Source organism: Zalophus californianus, chromosome 10, assembly GCF_009762305.2.
Source record: "Zalophus californianus isolate mZalCal1 chromosome 10, mZalCal1.pri.v2, whole genome shotgun sequence".
NCBI classification, from domain to species: domain Eukaryota; kingdom Metazoa; phylum Chordata; class Mammalia; order Carnivora; family Otariidae; genus Zalophus; species Zalophus californianus.
This window is the reverse complement of record NC_045604.1, coordinates 95,584,064-95,606,747: the sequence shown is the minus strand read 5'-3', so window position 1 is coordinate 95,606,747 and position 22,684 is coordinate 95,584,064. Positions and strand designations below refer to the sequence as shown.

The 22,684-nt window shown below is 49.8% G+C and overlaps 1 protein-coding gene across 9 annotated transcripts in view; it reads left to right on the top strand.

Annotated features, from left to right (window-relative positions):
- Positions 1-22,684, top strand: part of GSG1L (GSG1 like) — a 205,212-nt gene that overhangs the window by 67,429 nt on the left and 115,099 nt on the right. For 8 of the 9 annotated variants that reach the window (XM_027609812.2, XM_027609810.2, XM_027609806.2 and 5 more), the window contains exon 2: positions 2,744-2,791. The exons of the other annotated variant lie outside the window; for it this stretch is intronic. In XM_027609812.2, the coding sequence (XP_027465613.2) occupies positions 2,744-2,791 (48 nt within the window). The remainder of the gene's footprint in view (positions 1-2,743; positions 2,792-22,684) is intronic. 9 annotated transcript variants of the gene reach the window in all.

The window sequence follows — 22,684 nt, the reverse complement described above, 5'->3', positions numbered from 1 at the left end:
ATCATGACCTGAGCCTAAGGCAGACGCTTAATGACTGAGCCACCCAGGCGCCACCTGAAGAAAAATTTTTACATACAATGTTAATATATTTGTCTTTAGCCAAGCAAGTATAAAATATAATTTTTAATTTAATTTTTTTTTTTTTAATTTGGGAAGGATCCCAACAGGCCAAAGTGTTCAGATCCACAAAGTCTGAACGTGGCCCTGGGTGTTGGTGTGAATTTGACCATTAATGTTTTCTCTCTCCAGATTTTGAGAAAACAAAATAACATGAAAGAAAGTTCGAAACAATTCATTCAGATCCCTCCATTCTAGCACGCCATCAATTCTTACGTTTTTATCCTCCTTTCCAGTTCTTGGCTGTCAGCAAACATCTCTTTCAGTGGGTTCTAATCTTGGTACCTCTGACTTGCTGTGTGGTCCTGGTTAGTCATTCAGTGGCCCTGAGCCTTATTTTCTTCATCTGTGAAAGGAGTTGAGGGTCCTGCATCTCAGCTCTATAGAGCCTGGGGAGGAAGCCACAGGAGCCCCAACCAGCCACCTGTGGCCTCATGATTCTTTGGGAGGGGTGATGTGAATAAGTCACGAGTCCACTCCTTAGCTTAGCACTCAAGACCCTTTGTGATCTGTCTCCTGCCTTCCTTCTCAGCCTCATCGGCCAGCCCACCCCTTGTCTGACTGCATTTATATGGGGCTGGAAGGACGTTCAGGATACCAAAGGGGCTTCCAGGGACCTTCTTAGAGAGCTTAGGAAGCTTCAAGCAGACACATGAATTGAGAATGTTAGAAGCTTCCAGGTCTCTTTCACCCCCCAACTCACATTGGTTCCATTTTGACACAAAATCTATATCCTTTCTGGGATTAGCAGTAAAATCCTTAAACCCAGGGTGGCAAGCTGACCCTAAAGGTCATCCGATCTAGTGTCCCAGGGGCTGTCTGTGTGGCTTCCGTGAGGCTGGAGGGAGAGCAGCAGTGAGGGGCGGGGACTGTGGCAGACTCCAGGGGCTCGTCCCCCATCTGAAGGGGGCAGTATCTGCCTGGCCCATTTGATTGTTGCTGTGTGGGCTGTGGGCCCAGCATAGTCAGCTCTTCTGGTTCTTCAGCTGGATTTGTAGGCAACATTTTTCCTCTGTCAGGATCCTGTGTGTGCTACCTTTGACACAGGGCCTGGAGGCTGGGCCATCTTGCTCATCACTGTGTCCTTGGTGGTCAGCCCAGTGCCCAGTGTCAAGGAGGCTCTAGAAGAGACTGAAAAGTTGCAGTTTCGTAAACTTTACACCTAAAGTTTGGGTGTAAGACATTCATTCATTCATTCATTCGCTCATCTCTTTGTCTAGTCATCCTTTTGTTTATTCATTGATATACTCCTTCAACAAATATGTATTATGCATTCACTATGTACCAGACACTGTTTCAGGCAGTAGGGGTCCAGCAGGAAGAGAGATGGGCAGTCAGGGGAGGGACCTTTGGAATATTAAATAGATTAGCCAGGAAAGGCCTCCCTGAGAAGGTAACTTTTGAGGAAGGTGATAAGAAAGAGGAAGGGTAAACCATTCAGCTATCTGAAAGAAAAATGCTTCAGGTAGAAGTGGCAGGATGTGCAAAAGCCCTGAGGTAGGGGTATACCTGGCACATTTAAGGATCAGCAAGGAGGCCAATATGGCTGGGGCCAAGTGAGTGAGGGGGAAGCCAATAGGAGATAAGGTCAGGGAGGTGATGGCCTTGTCGGCCACTGGGAGGACTTGGGTTCTCACTCTGAGGGTTCTGAACAGAGAAGGACATAATAATCCTTCATAGGTTATAACAGCACCCTCTGCCCACTGTGTGGAGAAGGGCAGAAGCAGGGAGACCCAGGCAGAGGCTACCACCACAATGTAGGTGGGAGGTGGTGGCTGGAGCCATGGAGGGGGTGAGAAGTTGTCGGATTCTAGATATACCACCAAGCAAGAGCCACAGATCAGATGTGGACGTGTGAGACAAAGAGAGAAATCAAGGTTGACACCAAGGTTTTGGCCTGAGCACCCGGGAGGATGGAGTTGCCATTTCCCAAGCTGGGAACACACTGAGAATACGGGGCGCGCCCTCATGGCATTTACAACTTGTGGGCCATCCATCCAAGAATCATATGCAAAAAGTGGAATTGTAAGGTGACTGGTGTCGGAGAGGGTCAGCATGCTGTGAGAGCTCGTAATAGGGGAAGTGTGTCCCCGACAGGGGGAACAGCATGTGTGAGGCCTCCTGGTGGAGTGTTGGGGCTGAGTGCAGGGATCCCCATGAAGGAACTTGGGCTTCATTCTTTGGAAGGTCATCAGAGGGTTTGAGCAGGAGTGTATATGCCTGGGTGCGTGTGTGATGTGATCAGAGCGTATGTCCTGAGAGCATCCCTCTGGCGGGGACAGTGTGGAGGCCTGGGGAGCCCAGCGAGGGGTTGCCCTTATCCTGCTGGGTCTGGATGGGGTGGGGGCTGTGGAAGGGGCCCGGGGCTTGGACAGGTGCGAGCCACCTGGCTGGACGGGTTGGAAAGGGGGTGAGCGCAGAGGCGACATCCCTCGTGCAGTTTAGCTGAGTTTTCAGATTCACTGTCCACAATTTCCTTGGGGACATTGAGTTTCCAGGAATAAGGGTTAGAGATGCTCAGGGCCCCACTCCCTGCTCGGTGACGAGGCTCAGGGAAGGGGAGAGGCGAAAGCCTGAAGCTCTCACTTCCTCTCACATTCTGAAAACCCTTCTTTTCTTTTCGAAGGTGAAAAATGTCGCAGCTTCATTGACCTGGCCCCAGCATCGGAGAAGGGTAAGTGCGGCCCCCGCTCAGGTGTGCAAGCCCAGTGCCCTTCAGAGACAATTCCTGCCCAGGTGGCTTCCCTCAGCCCCATGAGGGTTCTTCCAGCAGCATCCCTGGGCGATGGCTCCCCAGAGAGCCATAATCCTGCCAAGCTCCGAGTTTCTTGAGCAGTTGGGAAGGGGAGAGAGGCAGATGGAGGATCATCCTGTCCTCCCCCCGAGTGGGGCGGTCCTGAGAGTCATTACGCTTTCATACTTCCAGTGTGCACCAGGATTTGGGGAGAGGTAGGACGGATGTGCGGAAGTTGGGGTCAGGCTAGACCAGTGTTGGGGGCACTGCATCCCAGCTGCAGGATTTGACCTGGGGGGTGGGGCGGGAAACCAGATTCCCATGTCTGTCACTCCCTGGTGCACAGGGCCCAAGAGCAGAGATTCTGACCCCCAGTGATGCTCAGATAGGATGGTCAGGGGCTGGCCCCAGCTCGAGTGTGGGGTGAGCACAGCGATTAGGTTTAGCTGTAAGGAATGGTGGTCCAAAATAGCCGGCTTCAGAGGAGAAATATGCACTGCTTTTATAAAAGTTTGAAAGCAGCCAGTCCAGGGTGGCTCCACTCCAGAACCTTGCTGCCCCTTTCCGTCATCTCTGTGCTTTTGTCTTCATGGTCTAAGACGGCGGCTGGTGCTCCAGCTGTCACACCTGCCTTCCGGGCAGCAGCTTAGAGGGGGCGAAAGAGAAAGGGCAAAGCTTGCGTGTCAACTCCAAGGTTTCTAGAAGTTGCCCACAGCACCTGCTCATGTCTCCTTGGCCAGAACTTGATCCCAGCTGCAAGGGAGGCTGGGAAATGAGGTTGTTGTCCCGGCAACTGTGTGTACTCAGCTAAGTCAGGGGCTTTATTATTATGGGAGAGCAAGAGAGCAGATGCTGGAGGATGTGCTGCCAAAGGAACACAGGGGCTTGGCCGCCTCCCGACCCGCCTACCCCCTGCCGCCAAGGAGGAGGGCAGCCAGGAGAGAGCAGGTGTGCTGGTGTCTTCAGACAACCTGGAGACTAGGAGAGGGCTCGGGTTCTGGGTGCCAGGGTGGGGAAACTGAGGCAGAAGTCCAGTCCTAGAAACTGTCCCAACAAGGGGGATCTCGGAGGCTCAGGAGAAATGCTGAAGTCCAGGGCTTGGGGCCACTCACGCCCCCTGCTGGTGGGGCCGGGCTCGTGGCTTCCCTGCAGTCAGTGTCTGGAGGGTCAGGGACCAGAGGTCTGGTCTCTGACCCATCTTGGGTGTTGACAGAGGGGGCGTGGGCGAAGGGGCCATGTGTCATGGAGGCTGGTGATGTTCCTGCCTCGCAGACACTGTCCCCTTGGTGAGCTCCGGCCAAGTGGCAGCCCATGAGACAGGGACCCCCAGGCACAGGAAAAGGCCCAGCCACCCCCCGCTGAGCAGGCTTTCAGCAGTGGGGGCTGCCTCCTCAGTTTCCTCCCTGGCTTCCCAGCGACCGTGCCCCATTTGGCTGCTACAGGTGACCACCCCTGAAGTTTTGAGCTGAGCACTGGGGCCTCAGCTTCTAAGCAGAGGTCAAGAAGCGCTAGGAATCCTAGTGCTAATACGTGCCCGCACTGTGTTCCCAGGCATTAACTGAGAAGCCTCCCCAACAACTCAGCCCACTGCTGGATGAGGAATCTGAGCCTTACAGACATGGAGCCACCTAAGTGTCCCTTCTCATGCGGGGCAGAGCCCAGGCTTCAGACCCCTCTGTTGTCCCGCGTCTTACAAGCCCGAAACTGGAGGCAGCCCCTCGCCAGTGCTCAGCGCATAACCCCCAAGACCTTGGAGCCCGGGGGCTGCCTGTGTTCCATCTCTGGCTTCTGGGAAGCACGGCCTGTGTGTGCACACGTCAGTGTGTGTGTGTGTCGGGTGGAGGGTGAGCATATGCATGCACGAGCAGCTGCTCCCGCGACTAGGTGCAGGCACACACACCCGTGGCTGAGCATGTACACGCGTGTGCCCTTGTGAGCGTGCATGTGCTTGTGTGCCCGGCTGAGCCTGTGCGTGTGTGTGTCCGAGCGTGGGCATGCATGGCTGTGCGTGTGCACATGCGTGAGCGTGTGTGGCGTGTGTACGCATGTGTCCGTGTACGGCAGCATGTGGGATGCTCGTCTTCCTCCTGGAGACATCTGACCTTTATTCCTGCTTCTTTTATGAGGACCGAGGGCCCCAGAGAGATTGTATCTTTGTGTTTTACTGGCCTCGTGATTTTTCTTTCGGGGCTTGGCGGCCACGCCACAGATCTTCTGGCTGTGTATATAAAAATGTTTATAAGGAGGCTGAGTGTGCTGGCTTTGCCGCCAAGTGGCAGGACGGTGTTCACGTATTCACTGCCTGTCAAGCGCTTCAGCTGTCTCTTGGATCGGCGGGGTTTGTCGCGCAGCCCCCCGACCTGGCCCTCCGCAGAGGCCTGCAGGAATGTGGTGCTCAAGGGTCCATCCCCATGCTCGCCTCTCACTGTGACGGTCTGTCTCACAGACAAGGACCCCTGGCCGCGGAGATGGAGTGTGTGGTTCGAGGCCACACTGGGAGTCTGGGACTGGTGTTTGAGCCCAGGTGTGTTCTCTCCCAAAGCACACTCCTCTCCTGCATTCTTGTCCCTGCGCCTGCTCCCTCTGTGACTTACCTTCTGGTCTGCCAGACATGGTCATAATATTGGCACTCAAGCTAACCAGCTTTATGTGGTGCTTACTGGGTGCCAGGCACTGTTCTGAGAGCTTTACGCACATTGGCTCATTTTATTTGTTTTTTTTGTAAATTTATTTAAAAGATATTATTTATTTATTTGAGAGAGAGTGCAAGTGAGAGAGATCACAGAGGGAGAAGCGGACTAGCCGCTGAGCAGGGAGCCCAATGCGGGGCTTGATCCCAGCCCTCTGGGATCATGAACTGAACTGAAGGCAGACCCCTAACCAACTGAACCACCCGGGCGCCCCTGCATTGGCTCCTTTTAGTCCTCATTTTACAGGTGAGGAAACTGAGGCATAGAGAGTTCATTGGCTTGCCTGAGTCATACAGTTAAGACGCTGGGTTTTGAACCTGAGCGGTTGGGCTCTTAAATGCCTGGTTCTTCGGCTGAAAAGCTAGGCCTTCCAAGACTCTGTGAGTGAGTGAGTGAGTGAGTGAGTGTGTGTGTGTGTGTGTGTGTGTGTGTGTGTGTGTGTGGTCGAGGGCCAGTGTGTGTATGTACGAGCGGGTATTGCTGTGAGAGTGTGTGTACAGGTCAGAGTGTGTGCATGTGCGTCGATGCATGGGGGTGTGTGTGCATAGGCAGAGATGCGCGGTGCGTGTCCATGTGCAAGTGTGCACGGATCTGTGGGCATGCGCACAGACACATGGATGCGCGCACACACCTGTTTGTGCACGGACGCATGGATGCGTGTGCGCGTGTGTGTGCGTGTGAGCGTGTGTGATGTGTGATTCTTCCCCTTCCTCCTTCACCAAGACCTCTGAGCCGAGTTCAGCGTGTTCTCAGACCTGTGCTCCCCTTCTTTCCTTGAACCTCCTTCCACCTGGCTAGCCACAGTCATGCTTTCAAGACCCTTCAAAAACAGTGCCCCTCTTTGCCATTTTCTCCAACACCCTCTCGCCCCTTGCTTCCCGACCCTGTCCCCTGGAAAAATATTTGTCTGTCATCGGTATTTTTACCATGGCCCGCATTTTTCTTCGTTTGTGCCTGACCATTGTAGTTCTGTGCTTCACATGGGAAATATCTTTTTGTTTTATACTAGCCTAAACCACATCCATTTTTCATTTGGATTCCTGCCACAATCTCTTTACTGCTTACCTCCTTCCATTCTTGCCCCCTGATTCACTTGTGCCAGAATGATCTTTTTAAAGCATAAGCCATCTCATGTGAATCCCTGTTTAAAGCCCCCCCTTGGCTTCTATCTCACTCAGAGAAAAAGCAAACATTCTCACCGCGGCCTATGAAGTCTGTGGGATCCGGCCCCGAACTTCTGGGTCTCAACTCCTGTACTCTCCCCTCCGTCACCACACTCCAGCTCCCCCAGATCCTGACTGTTCTTTGAGTCAGCCAAACGAGTGTGTGCCTCAGGACCTTTGCACTTGTTATTCTCTGCTTCTGGAACACTGTTATTCTCAGCTCTCCGCACAGATGGTCCCTCCTCATCATTCAGGTTTCGGTTCAAACGTCACCGCCCCAGGGAAGCCTTCCTTGAGCATCCTCTTATCGCAGCCCTTCCTCCTGCCAAGTCTCTCTCCACCCCTGCACGCCACTCATTCCTGCCTGCAGTGTATTCAGTGCTCACCTGATGAACAGGCAGGGATTTTGTCCCCTGTGTGAATTCACTGTATCCCCAGTGCCCAGGAGCAAAGCCTGGTACTGTAGGTGCCCCACAACACCTGTTGAATGGTTGAAAAATGGACATGGATTTTAACAGTATACACTCTTGTTAGAAAAATTATAGCGATCCTTAAATGCATAAATGAGAAATGAAAGTCTCTTATGAAAACACTAGATATTCTCTAATAATGGTTTGGTTTATTAGTCCTTGAAGATGATAGGTAGATAGATTAGATGATAGATACACACATATACATACATATATACTTATATATAAAATCATGAATTGCTTTTCATATCAATACATAAAACCACCCTCATCTTTTGGAACAACTATAAAATATTCCATCACGTAGAGACAATTTTTGTAAGCCGTCCTATAGCTGGACACTAAGATTGTGCCCCCACTTCACTTCAGGCCTCCAGTATCAGAATTGAGTGATAGTTACTAGGACACACATCTTTCTCCTTCACAGGGCTGGGCCCCTCTGAGGATAGCAGTGGTTTCTTATTTACCTCGGCCTCAGGCATCCAGCCCAGCCCTGGAGCAACACCAGCAGAATAGCGGAATAAGACTTGAACAAAGGCTGTGGGAGGCAGAGGAGGGGGCGAATTAAAGATGCCTGAGCAATTTATGAAGATGAAATGTGCAAATGCAGATAAACAGCAGTGTCTCTATGTTGTGAACTTGATATTGAAAATGCGGAGGAAACGCTTCGCATGCTTTCTTGTCTTCCTCTTCCCTTGTCTCTCAAAATCTCAGTCTCTTATTCACTGAGGTAAGATTCTCCCACCAAAGAATTGTGATCAACTGGGTAGTCTTCGAACCCGGTGGACTGGTCAGCAACATCCACCATAATGCTGGGTAACAAGCCATCCTGGAGCTCAGGGGCATCCAGCATTTATTTTTCGCTCACGTGTTTGTGGGCTGACTTGGTTGTAGGTCGTCTTGGTTCCAGGATGTAGTCTGGACTCAGTCACGTCTCTTCCACGCGTGTTCATTCTGGGGGCCAGGTAGAAGGGATAGAAACGCAAGGTGGCAGGGCACCTGGGTGGCTCAGTTGGTTAAGTATCTGACTTCGGCTGGGGTCATGATCTTGGGGTCCTGGGTTCAAGCCCCGCATTGGGCTCCCTGCTCAGCAGGGAGTCTGCTTCTCCCCGTCCCTCTGCCCCTTCTCCTGCTCATGCTCTCTCTCTCTCTTTCAAATAAATAGATAAAATCTTAAAAAAAAAAAGAAATGCTAGGTGGCTAACTGCACAAGCGCATTTTGGACCTTTGCTTGCATTGCGTCTTCTAACCTCCCATTGGCTAAAGCAAGTCACATGGCTGTGTCCAACATCAACGAGGCAAGAAATACACTGACCACAGGCTTCAAGGATGGTTGGCAGCTGGTTGTGCTGGAATTGGCTCAGCTGGATTCCCAGGTGCATATGTGTGTGTGTGTGTGTGTGTGTGTGTGTGTGTGTGTGTGTGTGAGCCTCACTGCTTTGCTGCCCAAGTTCTCCCCTGGTCATTGTCTTCCCAAAGTGACCTATTTATTTCTCCACGAGGGACCTAAATGTTTGGGTGAGTTCCCTTGCTGAACACCAACTGAGCTGCCTGTGCGTGCCAGTCATTCTCACACATGCCTTTCACTTTGACAAATGTTTCCTGTGCACCTACTACATGGCAGCTCAGGGCTAGGCATTTGGGGTGCAAACATGAATGAGGAAGAAGTCTCTGTCCTCCAGGTGTGGGAGAGAGCTAAGGAAATGCTTAGCAGGCGTGGTGGCAGGGCTCCGGCAGAGGGAGAAAGAATCCACCCCTGCACTGGGAGAGGCAGGAAGGACATGATTCTGCCACCTGAGATCCCTGCAGAGAGTCCATGAAGATGTCTGGGTTTTCCTCCCTTTACATTATTAACAGGATGCCCCAGGAAGGATTGGTCCCAAAGCACCTGTCAAGGTGTGATGTGGGGAATGTCCCCAGTTCCTAACCCCCAGTTTGGAGCTTTCCCTCATGGGGTCCATGGGGCTCTCATTGTGAATGAATGAAAAATGAATGAGCGAATGAATGAATGAGCTAATTGAGTCTCCTGTGATTTACAGCCATCATCAAGCCGCACTGATAACCTGTCTCCTCTTCCTCAGTACCCATCAGCACACACAGTGGAATATGATTCAGCAAGGGGGGTGAACAATCTACAGCTGCTCACAGCAGCACGGATTTGGGCAAAAGAAGCCAGATTCAAGAGAATACAGATTATACGATTCCATTTACATAAACCTGGAAAACAGGCAAAATGAGGCTGCACTGTGAGAAGTCAGGACAGTGGTCGCCCACGAAGACCAAAGGGGGACGGACGTGCAGAGGGCGCAGGCAGCCGGTGATGTTCCGATTCTTGGTTTGGGTGCTAGTTACTCGGATGTGTTCAGTTTATGAAAATTCATCAAGCTGTATACTTGTGATAGATGCACTTTTTCTGTCTGTATGTGATACTTCGAGAAAAAGTAAAACAAATTTCCCACGATGAATTCTAAATGATCCTTCTAAAATGAAACTCCAACTGTATCAGGATTCTGCTTGAACCCCTTCCCTGGCTCCCAAACTTAAATATGCCAGGATATTTTAACATGGTGATCATGGCCCTTTGTGATCTGTCTGGAGCTAGTCTGCCTTTTTTATTCCACTTCCTACCATCCCTGACATGGACCCTGGGCTCTAGCCCTGCCTTCCCACTCGAATACACTTCCCTCAAGCTCCCCGTCATCTTTCATGCCTCTGTGCCTTTGCATATGCTGTTTCCTCTGCCCACCTGCTTTTACCACCTCTTGTGTGCCTTGGAAAACTTCTATTTATCCTTTAAAACCCAGCTTAGACATGACCTCTTTTTTATAATTTTAATTATAATTTTTTTTTTTTTTTGAGATAGAGTGCACAAGAGAGAGCAAGGAGGGAGGAGCAGAGGGAGAGGGAGAGAGAGAATCTTAAGTACGCTGCATGCCCAATGCGGGGCTCGATCTCACGACCCTGAGATCACGACCTGGGCTGAAATCAAGATACTCAACCAACCGAGCCACCCGACCTCTTCTGAAAAGCCACCCCGAACCCAGAGATATCCATGGTGACTGGTTGTATTAGGACCCATCACTCTGCATTGAGATCATCTTCTCCATCAGACTGGACACTCCCCGAGGACAGACACTGGGTCTGGTCCTTCCAGTGGCTCCCGTGCCCCAGCCAGATGGGGTTGGCACCCAGCAAGAATTTAGTAAAGGTTTGTTGATGGATGGAAGGAAGGAAGGAAGGAAAGAAAGAAAGGAGGGAGGAAGGAAGGAAGGAAGGAAGGAGCAGAGGCCACATTATAGACCCTGGGTGGCCCATTTGGGTTTGGAAACCTGGAGTCTGAGTCTGGGAGGCTGTGGTCTCCTCTGACCCCCCTGGTCTGAGCTGCATTAGTCACCCCTGCTCCCCGCTCCTGTTTCCCAGCTGGGATTTCTGGCAGTCACCAGCTGGCAGCTTTTTGTGAAACAATCTCCAAAGCTTGTAGGTTTCATTTGTTTAATATTTCAGGGATGTGTAACAATGTGGTGGCTCTGCGGCCACAATCCTGAGTCTTGCCTGAGTCATTTCTCACTTCGGTTTCTATAATAGGCTCTTGTTGGTTCCCTCAACCTCTCTGTTCTGCGCCTGAAATCGATTTACAATTCTGCTGCTCACTTAATTTATTTAGTGCATTTCATTGATTTATGTCCTAGACCTGAAACATGCATAGATCAGAACAGGCCGGGCAGGGGAAGGGAGAGGACAACCAGCTTTCCCAGCTGCCAGGGAGATCTGACATTGGAGCTCCACACAGGTCAGCCTGTCGGTCGCAGCCCCAGCATGCAGGGTGGCCGGCGCATCCTGTGCCTGTGTGTGAGTCCTGGGCCATCTTTTCACTCTGCCTAGGGAACTCTCGGTCAACCCTCGTGAGTCGGCCCAAAGGTCCTGCCTCTGCAGAGTCCTCCCTTGGCCCCAGACTGCTTCAGTTACTTCTGTCCCATGTTTCCAAGCTACCGGGAACATACCTGCGGCCCCGGGGCCCAGCACAGCGAAAGGTCTGATTCTTTCATCCCGTGAGCCGGAGACTTCAGGACACAAAGAGGCAGGAGACCAGCCCCAGTGGTTGATCCGTCCATTGTTCCCTCCCACCTGCCACTCCCAGACAACATCGAGATAATTCTTGCGGCCCTTTGGCCGAGGGTGGGACTCATCAATCATCTGAATGGCCCTGGTCCATTTGTGGAGGCAGCAGGGCTCTGGAATCCTATAGAAAGAGAACATTTCCTGGCCATTCTCAATAAACTCTCAACACAGGCCACCTCACTCGGTGTCATTTAATTCCTGGAAGCAGGGCGGACTGCAGCCTTGCTTTCGGGGATGGGCCGTGGTGACTTTGTCCACCTTGACTCAGGCCAGTGGGTGGCCTTCCTCGGTGTCAGGCTGTGTGCCAGGAGCCGGGACACTGAGGGCAGTCACCCCCGGCTCCTGCTCTTGAGGAGTCTTCTAGTAGGGAACAGATGAGGAGGACGGTCGCATCTGTGGACCTGGGGCCCAGATGGGTGGCCAGAGGGCTGCGGAAGGGGCTGATGAGAGTCTAGGCAGGCGGTGCAGAGGGGTGCCATGCGGGGAGGGTCCTGAAGGACGAATGTCATTCCTTCTAGTGCATAAGGGGCCCAGGGGCTGTCATTCCGGGTAGGATGAATGGCATGTGCGAAAGGGTCCACGTGGCAGATGCACAATAGTCATTTACTGAATGACTGAAGAGTAGAAGGAAGGTAGAGCCCAGAGAGGTTAAGTGCCTTGCTCAAGGTCACACAGCAAGTTTATGTGAGAGGCTCACTCTCCAGGCTTCTGAGGTCTTTCAGCAGCACCCCGTCCTTTCTCCTCCCACCCATCCCTCCCACAACCCTGCAGCATCATTTTCTCCAGCAATGCACAGGTGCCTGTCACCTCCCTCATTCTGAACTGCTAGTTCTGTCACTTTCTGTTCTGAAATTCTGGATTTCTCTAATTATGTGCTCTTATTAAAGGTGTTTAGATCCCGAAGCCTGGTGGAGGACTGCTCCTGGCAATCACAACATCTAGTAATTGCTTTAGTTGCTCTAATTCCAATTATTCAAGATTATCTTTCCAGGTAATTAGATGTCTGGGTAGTCTCGCCTGCTCACTCTCTGAGAGAGTGTCATATTAACCCCAAACGGTGACCAGCTTTCATGTTTCATAATTGGAAACAGTTTCTCCATGGTGAGAAGACTCACTTAAGTGTAAACAGTGGTAATTTAAATTTCTAAATGACTCTGTGGTCTTCTCATACTTTGGTGTGAGAAATTAGCTCGGACACTTCAATCCAGCCCTTTGCCTGTCTGAGCAGGGGTTTCAGCAGTGGGGGGGGTGGATAAGGCTTGATGAGCTGCACGGGGCCTGCGGAATTTGAAGGATGCTGGCTCCTTTCCATAATCCAGAAAAGTCCCATGGGCTGGTTCTTCCTGGACCTGTCCCCAGAATGGAATTTACAACGAGGCCCTTTTGTTTGGCCCAGGTCTTGCTTTCACAAAGAGCTTAAACTTGAGACACATGATGATTCCTTCAAATGAAGTTAGACGTACAGCTACAAATTGGGTTCACCACTTTCGGTTGTGCAGGTTACTCACTGTGCAACTCCAGGGGTCATGATTCATACTGCGATCTATGTGAATGGCATAAGGTTGGGCAGTGCACATCCTGTACTACTGTATGTGGGGGCCAGGGATACACAGACAGGGTTAAAAGAAGACAACATTCAGCATACCATCTATACCTACATCTCATTGCTGCACCACACTGCCTGGAATAAGCTGGGAATTTGTGACCCTGTTTTGTTGTGTTTCCTTGTCTTAATCAATATAATTTCACTGGTATAATTTAGGAACAGTGAATTGTACAAGTTTTAAATGTACAATTCACTGAGTTTCAGGAAAAACATACCATGTATGTAACCCAGACTCCTGTCAAGATATAGAACCATGGCCAGCATCATGGGTACGTGACCTATACAATCACATAAGGTCCCATGCACAGAAGGGACTCACATTTGCTCTAGTGTCACTATCTTGAAATTCTTAATAATTTTTTTTAAGTAGGCTCCACACCCAGCATGGAGCCCAACATGGGGCCTGAACCCACAACTCTGAGATCAAGACCCAAGCTGAGATCAAGAGTTGGATGCTTAATCGGCTGAGCCACCCCGGAGCCCCAATCCCTTTTTTTTTTTTAACAAGGGGTCCTGCATTTTCATTTTGCACTACTTTCCCCAGTTTGGGCTGTGTACTGCCCCCCACCTCATATAATCACTTACTGTTTCTCTTTACATCGATTCATTAGAAAGTCTAATTTTTTAAGCCTCATCCTGAGTAATGCTATCTATCAACTCATGGTTTTAGTGTGCCGCTTTATTCTTTCCAAGATGCTTTAGAATAAATAATACCTCCCATTTTATTTTCCATTTTGCCAACATGCCAGACCCAGCAGGTCCCCCAACAACTTGCTGAGGTTTGTGCTGCCGGCACACCAAGTCATGTGTGGGGAAGCTGAGGCCCAGAGAGATTAAGTCATCTTCCACAAGACCACATGGGTTGTGGGCCATGGGGTCCTGGTGCTTCACGTTCCACTCACTGCCTCAGAATGAGCTACTATAATAGAAAAGAATCATAAAGCGAGTCACGACTGGGAAGGACTGAGGTCTAGTGAGAGGGAAGGACGAGTTACATGTTGGCCAGACAGGGCTGGGGAGGAAGAAAGGGCCGCCATGCCACGTAGGAGGTCACCTGTGATTCTGCAGGGGCTCACACTGCATGCACCTTCCTCTGCTTCCCTCTTGTTACATCTCCAGTTCCAGAAAAGGAGTCCAGCCCTCACGTACACACCGTCCGGGTTGGAAGGGCACAGAGAGCTGATCTCACCTGCTCCATTTTGCAGATGAGGAAACTGAGACCCCAAGAAAAAACTCTCCATGGCTGCCATGGACTGAATATAGTGAGCATGCCCACTGCGTTCTCTAAGAAATGGGGTCCCCACTCTGGGGCAGCTTCCCCCAGGCCAGCCCTGGCAATGCAGTGAGCACGCATGGAGCACCTGCTGCATACCAGTCCCTTGCAGGCGTGTCAACCATTTGATCCTTTCAACAGCCCGCAGAGTAGGTATTATTAATATCACCCCACTTTCGGGACAGGGAGCTGAGGCTCCGACAGCTTAAGAAACCTGCTTTTGGTTCCAGCCAGTGGCAGAGCTGGGATTTAAATGCAGAGTTTCTGAGCGCAGTGTTAATGTAGCGCACGGGCTCTGGATTCAGATCCTGACTCGGCCTTACTGGCTGTGGACGGCAGGCATGCTGCTCATCCTCTTTGTGGCTCACCTTCTTCATCTCTAAAATGCGGATAATAGCATCTGCTTTGTGGGATTCTTCTGAGAATGGAGAATGGAATAATCCATGTGAGGGGTTGATGCAGGGTCTGGCTCAGTCAAAGCCAGCTTGAACATTCTGTTGTATTCTCCGCATCTCCTGGAATTGGCCTAGCCCGCAAGAAAGCTCACTTGGAAAGTAACTCAGTTTGCATTGATTTCTACTTGACTAACTTATTGAATAATGCACAGAATTCCAGTCACTGCTAGATACTTCCACACCCCTTGTTTCACTTAATTCTTTCGACGGCCCTTTGGAGCAGGTGCTATGATTTCTGGTTTACACCCAAGGAAACAGAGAAGATGAGCAACTTGCCTGAGGTCACACAGCAAGGTGATGCATCCATCAGTCCCACATCTCACAGGTCTTTCCACTCTGTCTGGTGCTTCCTGACTCCTCTTCTGCTCCCCAGGCCCAGAAAGTTCCTTGTTTGGCTTTGCCGTGGCTTCTGAGCCAGCCAGCCAGCCCCATTGGCTCACAGCTGTCAGGGACTGTGGGGAACAGAGGGAGGTAGCAGCTGAGGGGACCCACGGCTGCTCCTGTTCCCAGCACCCTCTGCTCCTCACGCATCCCATCTGTTGGCTTCTGTGGCCTCTCATTTGCAACCATCTGCCGGCCTCCCTAGAGGCTCTGCGAAGGCCTGGGATGTAACACAGAACCCCCCAAATATGCCACCCTTTGCCTGCGTGAGGCCAGGGCATCCCACAGCGATGCTCTGGCCCTTGCTTGTCCACAGACTCTGTGGCCTCTTAGGCTTCTGATGTTCAGCACATGTTTTGCCAGAGGCAGAGAAACGTGGGGGGCAGTGATGGGGTGCTCCTGCAGGCAAGAGGGAACACAGGTGGCTTTCCAAAGCTGGTGTCTGGCTGGTCCCATCGCTCATGCCCCTTGTCTGGCCCATCTCTGGTGGCGAGGCCAGAGGCTGTTGATTTTATTCATTAGTTCAAACATTTTGGGTTTTTTTTTGTGTGTGGTTTTTTTTTGTTTTGTTTTGTTTTTTGGTAACAGCTTTATTGAAATATAATTACTTACCGTGCAATTTGCCTCCTTAAAATGTACAGGTCAGTGGTCTTTAGTATATTCAGGCTTGTGCGACCATGGCCTCTATCAATTTTAGAACATTTCCTTCACCATGAAGAGAAACCCTGTTTCCTTAACCTTCACCCCTCAATCCTCCGGACCCCACAGACCTCGACAACCAGCGATCTGCCTTCTGTCCCTGTAGATTTGCCAGTTCTGGACACATATGAGTGGAATCATATAATAGGCAGACTTTTGGGGTCTGGCTTCTCACACTGAGCATCGTGTTTTCAAGGTTCATCCACATCGTGGCATGTGTAGTACTTCGTTTCTCTTTACTGCCAAATAATATTTCATTGTATGGAGATACTACATTTTGTTTCTCTTTTATTTATTTATTGAAGCTTTTTAATATTGAGAAATGTAGTAACAATTAAAAATACATAAAATACAAATATATAGCTTAGTCTATTGTAAAGCAAAAACTTTATTACCACTGGGATCGAGAAAGAGATCACCGCTGCCCGCCCCCCCGTGCCCCCCCGCCGTGTCCCTTCCTGAGCACTGACAACTCCCGATCCCAGAGGAAAGTAATCACTGCCAGGCAGGGGTTGGCAAAGCATGGCCCACTGCCTGTTGTTGTAAATAAAGTTTTATTGAAAACACAGCCATGCCTATTCTTTATGTAGGTGTAGCTTTTGTGCTGCAATGGCAGAATTAAACGGTTGTGAGAGAGACAATATGGCCTCTGGTTCATAGACAGCTGTGTTCTCACATGATGGAAGGGGCCAGGGAACTTGCTGGGGGATTATAAGGCCATTAATCCCATTCATGAGGGCTCCGCCTTCATGACCTATTCACCTCCCAAATGCCCAACCTCCAAATACCAACACACCTGGAGTTAGGATGCCAACATATACATCTGAGGAGACAAACATTCAGTCTATAACAATCACAGCTGTCGTCAGTGCATCTTCATTGCTATGTAATATTCCATTCTAGGAGTCTCCCTTCTTCTGTGTGTTCATTCTACTCTTAATGGATATGTGGGTCACTTTCTGTTTTTATTATGAACACTGTTGTTAGTTCTTCAAGTGTGGGCCCCAGACGGGCCACGTCACTGCCTAGGAGGTTGTTAGAAATGTAAATCCTCGGCCCCCACCACAGAACTCCCGAACAAGAAACTCTGGTTCCGGGGCCAGCAATCTCTGTGTGACAAGCCCTCCGACCAGCCACCCCCGTGTGAGAATCACCGCTCTGGTGTCAACCTCCATTTGGGATTGTTCCGGCAACTCTGCAGTTTTACTAAGCAAAGCCATCCCAATTTCCGAAGTCGGGGTACCAGTTTACATGCCCACTAGTGCGGAATGAGAATCCCCATCACTCTATCCTTGACAATACTTAGCTTTATTAGATATTAACATATTTCCCACCTGATGGATGAGAAGTGGTATCTCGCTGTGCACTTCACTTTGCACTTCTCTGATTACTGATGGGGTTGAGTCTCTTCTCATGTTTGTGGCTATGTGGATTTTCTCTCGCAGTGCCTGTTTGCGTCTCCTGCTTGTGTTTCTATTAGATTGTCTTTTTCTTCTTGATTTATAGACATTTTAACATTTTTTTAAAAGATATTTTAATCTTTGGTTGCTTACAGGTATTTTAAATTCATTTCCTCACTCTGGCTTACCTTTTCACAGATGTCTTTTGGTGCACAGACGTTCTTATTTTTTTTTTAATGTGGTAAAATGTACATAACCTAAAAATTTACCATTTTAACCATTTTTGTAAGCATATAGTTCCGTGGCATAAGTATGTTCACATTGTTGTGCCTCCGTCACCACTGCCCACCTCTGGAGAGCTTTCCCATCTTCCCAAACTGAAACTCTGCACCCATTAAACACTAATTCCCCACTCCCTCATCCCCCTAGCCCCTGGAAACCACCATTCTGATTTCTGTCTTTAAGAATTTGCCTACTCCAGGGCGCCTGGGTGGCTCAGTTGGTTAAGCAACTGCCTTCGGCTCAGGTCATGATCCTGGAGTCCCGGGATCGAGTCCCATGTTGGGCTCCCTGCTCTGCGGGGAGTCTGCTTCTCCCTCTGACCCTCTTCCCTCTCGTGCTCTCTATCTCTCATTCTCTCTCTCAAATAAATAAATAAAATCTTTAAAAAAAAAAAGAATTTGGCTACTCCAGGTACCTCCCATAAGTGGGATCATGCCATATTTGTTCGCTTATGTCTGTCTTATTTCACTTATTTCACACTTGGCACAGTGTCTTTGAGGTTCATTCATGTTGCAGCAGGGTGTCGGAAACAAAATGTCTTAGTGTGGTCTGGTATATATACACCACATTTTGTTTACCCACTTGTGGATGGACATTTGGGTTGCTTCTTCCCCTTGGCTATGGTGAAAAATGCTGCTGTGAACATGGGTATACAGATACCGATTCAAGCCCCTGCTCTCTGCTCTGCTGGTTGGATACCCGGGAGTGGAATTGCTGGGTCACAGGATGATTGGATGTTTACTTGTTTGTAGACCCACCACACTGTCCATAGCAACTGCACCATTTTACATTTACGATGCACGAGGGCTCCAATTTCTCTGCATCTTCACCAAGATTTGTTATTTTCTGTTTTGATAATCGCCATCCTCATGCATGGGACAGGGTGTCTCGCTGTGGTTTTGATTGGCATGTCCCTAAGGACTGGTGACATGGAGCATCTTTTCATGTGCTTTTTGGCCATTCATATATCTTCCTTGGAGCAATGTCTATTCAAGTCCTTTGCCCATTTTGGAATTGAGTTGTTTGTTTTTCTGTTGTTGAAGTTCCTTATATATTCTGGATATCATTCTTTATCAGATCTATAATATACAGGTGTTTTCTCCCATTTCATGGGTTGCGTTTTCATTCTGTTGATGGTGTCCAAAAGACTTTAATTTTGAGGAAATCCAGTTTTTTTTCTTTTGTTGTCTGTGCTTTTGGTGTCATAGCTAAGGGATCATTGCCAAATCCGATGTCATGAAGTTTTCCCTGTGTTTCCTTTTAAGAGCATGAGCTCAACCAGAACTTCTTCATCCATCCACCCACCTACCTATATACTTCTCCATCCATCCATCACCCACCCAACCATCTAACTATCCACCCATCCATCCACCTATCCATCCATCCATATATCCATCCATTCATCCACCAATTCATCTATGTACCTATCCATCCACCTATCCATTCATCATCCACCCATCCATCCATCCATGTATCCATCATCTATCAATTCATCTATGTACCTATCCATCAATCTGCCTATCCATTCATCATCCATCCATCCATCCATCCATCCATTTATCCATCATCCATCCATCCATGTATCCATCGTCCATCAATTCACCTATGTATCCATGATGCATCCATCCATCCATCCATCCATCCAGTAAGCGCTTGTTGATCTCCTACCATGTGTCAGATACTGGGGATATATATGTCATTCTGTGCAGGTCCTACTGGGTCCTTCTTGACCTCAAAGCTTCAGTAGCTCTGCTGAATCTCCAGCTGCACTCACACCACGTTTGGCCTCATGAAAAACACTCCAAGGCTGTTCCAGGCCCCTTTGTCTTGAAACCTTTTGTATTCATTTTCTCCTGCACTGTGCTGGGTGCGGGATAACTCAAGTCTTGTTATTGTCCTTGTCTCTCCTTGGGAGATTGGATGGTTCTTTCTGCTTTAAGATTTCCTAAAGTCTGTTATTCTCTCCTTTATAGGATGATGATAATGATGATGATGAGTGTGTGTGAGTGTGTGTGTGTGTGTGTTGGGGGAGGGTGCAGGGGCCTACTTTAGTGATCACTCCAGCATCTTTACATTCTTTGCTTTCCCTTGTATAGTAAGCCTAGCTGCCATAACCCAGAAACCCCCAAAATTCCATGACTTTCCATGATAAAAGTTGATTTTCTGCTCACATGGAGTCCAGTGTGAGTGTTCTGGTGGCAGGCACCCTTCCACATGCTCATCCAGAGATCTGGGCTCCTTCCTTTGCAGGACTTTGGAGTGGTCTCCATTCAGCCAGTGGTTGGGGAAGAGAGTAGAGCAAGATGTGGGAGGTCCCTAAGGGCCAGGCTTCGAAGCAGCTCACTTCATCCCACCCACATACCTTTGGCCAGAACTCAGTCTCATAGCTGCATTCAACTACAGTGGATATAGGGAAATGTAGTCTAGCTATGTGCTCATGAGGAAGAAGAAATGGGCCTTGGTGACACATAAAAGTCTCTGTCATGCCCTCTGACTTCCTTTCCTCTGTCCCCCAGGCCAGGGGAGCTTTATTAAGCATAGGATGTGGAGGAGAGGGGAGGTAGCCCAGACTTTCCTCTCTTCTTCTAAATATATCATTTACAGTACAAACTGTGGCTTTTGAACTTAAAAGTCCAGACTTTTGCAGCTCAATAGCCTTGTTCTTGTGGCCTGAGAGCTGGCCTTGCATTCCACAGTACCACCTGCAGCAATGAATACAGGTGGCAAAGGACACGGGTTCAGGAAGGCTGTGGGAAACCTCAGCTAATGTCTCAAAATATTATCCTGCTCCAGTTAACTCGAGAATCTGGCTGGGTGTCTGCTACCTTTTAGTTTGCAGATTTCTTGCTCTTTTTGAAATTGGAATGCCATTCCTGCTTTCAGATACTTGATTCCTCACTGGTTCCTCAAGCTTCCCCACCGCACATCAACAAAGGGCCTGCCGGTCCCCCAAAGAGGGTCCTAGCGGGGTTCCACCTTGCTAGTGCTCACTGTGCCCTTTTCACTTGAAATGAGCCTCTTCCTTGCCAGAGAAGTCAGGAACAAAGCAGAATCTGGAGAGTTCTTCTCACTTGCTGTCATGGTTTGACATGGTACCTTGGGCTCCGAGCAGCCCATTCATCCTTGCCTTGTTATTCTTGTTCTGAACAGGACCGCAGAGCCCTTTGTGGTTCTTGAGCGGACTCTTGCCCAGCCCGACAGGGACCTCCTTCTCCACTAGGGCGACTGCCCCCCTCCCTGCCAAGGTTCTAGCAGTGTGTAGAGGCATGCTTGCCTCCGGAAGTCTTTGCTCAGCATAGCATTTTGGAGTCTTGGGGAGTCAGTGGTCATCCTGTGTGCCCCTCGCTCTCTCAGGAGACCATCTCCCTTGTCAGTCATTTGGGCAATCATTTACTTCTAGATCATTCTCCTAGTGAGACATACCGGGGCAATGACTCAGAGAACATTTCCTAAATCCTTGACACCATGTTGGATTAGGGACTGGTGGGGGTTCTTCCGAGAAGAAGAAAGATTGGCTGCAAGGGCCAAAAGCCCGCTCAGACTAACGAAAAGAGCGAGGGGTTTGGAGAGGACCACCCCACGGGGCCCAGATGAGAAGTATTAGAAGACCGAACTCTAGAGCGCAAGAAGGGCGCTGGCCAGGGTATGGCCCCTATTTCTCAGCACAGCTGCTTCTCTCTTTTCTTGTGGCGACCCCTACGTGAAGACCACAGCCTCCCAGAACTCTGCCAACCTTCCCGCACTTAGAACTAAGTCTTTGGGTCCCACTTCTGGAAACTCAAGGAGAGAGAATCTGATTGGTCCAATTTGGAGCAGAGAACAACTCAGGTCCAATGGGCTCAAGCAGGGGGCGGGAACACACAGCAGGGGGGCGGGGCACGTTGGTCAGTTTCATCAGGAGGGGGTGTGGTCAGGGAAGCAATGATTGGCAGGGCTTCTGTGGCTGGGGGATGAGGAGTAAACCATGATTTGGCTTAGTAGAAAGAGGATGACTTTGAGCCAGAGGAACCCAAGTTCTGAGTTCAAACTCCAACTCTGATTTGCGAGCCAGGTATCCTTACTCATTCTGAGCCTCAGTTCCCTTATTTGTAAAGTGATCAGAATCAACTCCCAGTAAGGGTTCTGTGAATATCAGCACCTCCTCTTCCCTTACCTGGGTTGCTATTGGAATGGGCATATAAATTTTTTATTTATTTTTAAAGATTTTATTTTTTTATTTGAGAGAGAGAGCATGCACGTGCATGAGCAGGGGGGAAGGGCAGAGGGAGAGGGAGAAGCAGACTCCCCGCTGAACAGGGAGCCTGATGTGGGGCTCAATCCCAGGACCCCGGGATCATGACCTGAGCCGAAGGCAGATGCTTAACCGACTGAGCCACCCAGGTGCCCCTGGAATGGGCATGTAAAATTTTTAGTGTCCTGGGCAGGCTGGGTGAAGGTCAGGTGGGGTTCCTGATGGGGTGGGGTTGATTCCCTGGGTCCTCAGTTTGAGGGGTTTGAGGTGATAGTGTAATTGCCCTGTGGGTCCCAGAGCTGGACGTGACCCTGCTTGGGGTAAGGATCAGTATCACTGAATGGTAATATCTCGGTGCATCTTCCGGGCTGCTGAGTGGTCAAGGTAGGGAAAGGCATTTCAAGTACTAGAACAGCACATGCATATTCCAGAATGGGTGTCTGGGGCCTGTTCTATCCACAGCAGCTAATGGCTCTCTCTGGACACTGAGGGGCAGAGAGGAGTGAGGAGCCAGGCTGGAGGGGTCAGAAGGGCTAGGTTGCAAAAGCCTCAAATGTCATGTCAAGAAACTTGGTCTATATTGGGGAGGCCACCAGGAGGATGATCTGATCTGATGACTGTGATTCACAGCTGTGTCCAGGCAGAGGGGAAGCATCGGTGAGCATCAGTGGTCACTGGAACTCAGGGAGCTCGTGGAGGGCTTGCGAGGCATGTCCCCTTCATATCTGTTGTGTCTGGGGTGTGGCTGAGAGCCCGGTGCTGAGTAAGTGCTCGGTCGAGATGTTGACAACATACATGTTTCACAGACTCCAGGTGGAAGGAGCCTGAAGTCAGAACCCGTTTTATAGACTTAATTTGTCATCAGAAATAAAAACCTGAGTGGAGCCCTGGTGCTGACTCCAAAGCCTGCCTTCCCCCATCAGGGTGTGGGAAGCTGGGGACGTGGGGGCCAGGCTGCCTTCAGAGGGCTGGAAAGGCAGGGCCATTCCCAGCAGCCATCCCTGCTGTCCCTCCCAGGTCGGGCAGGTTTTTCTTTTTTTACTTTTTATTGTTATGTTAATGGG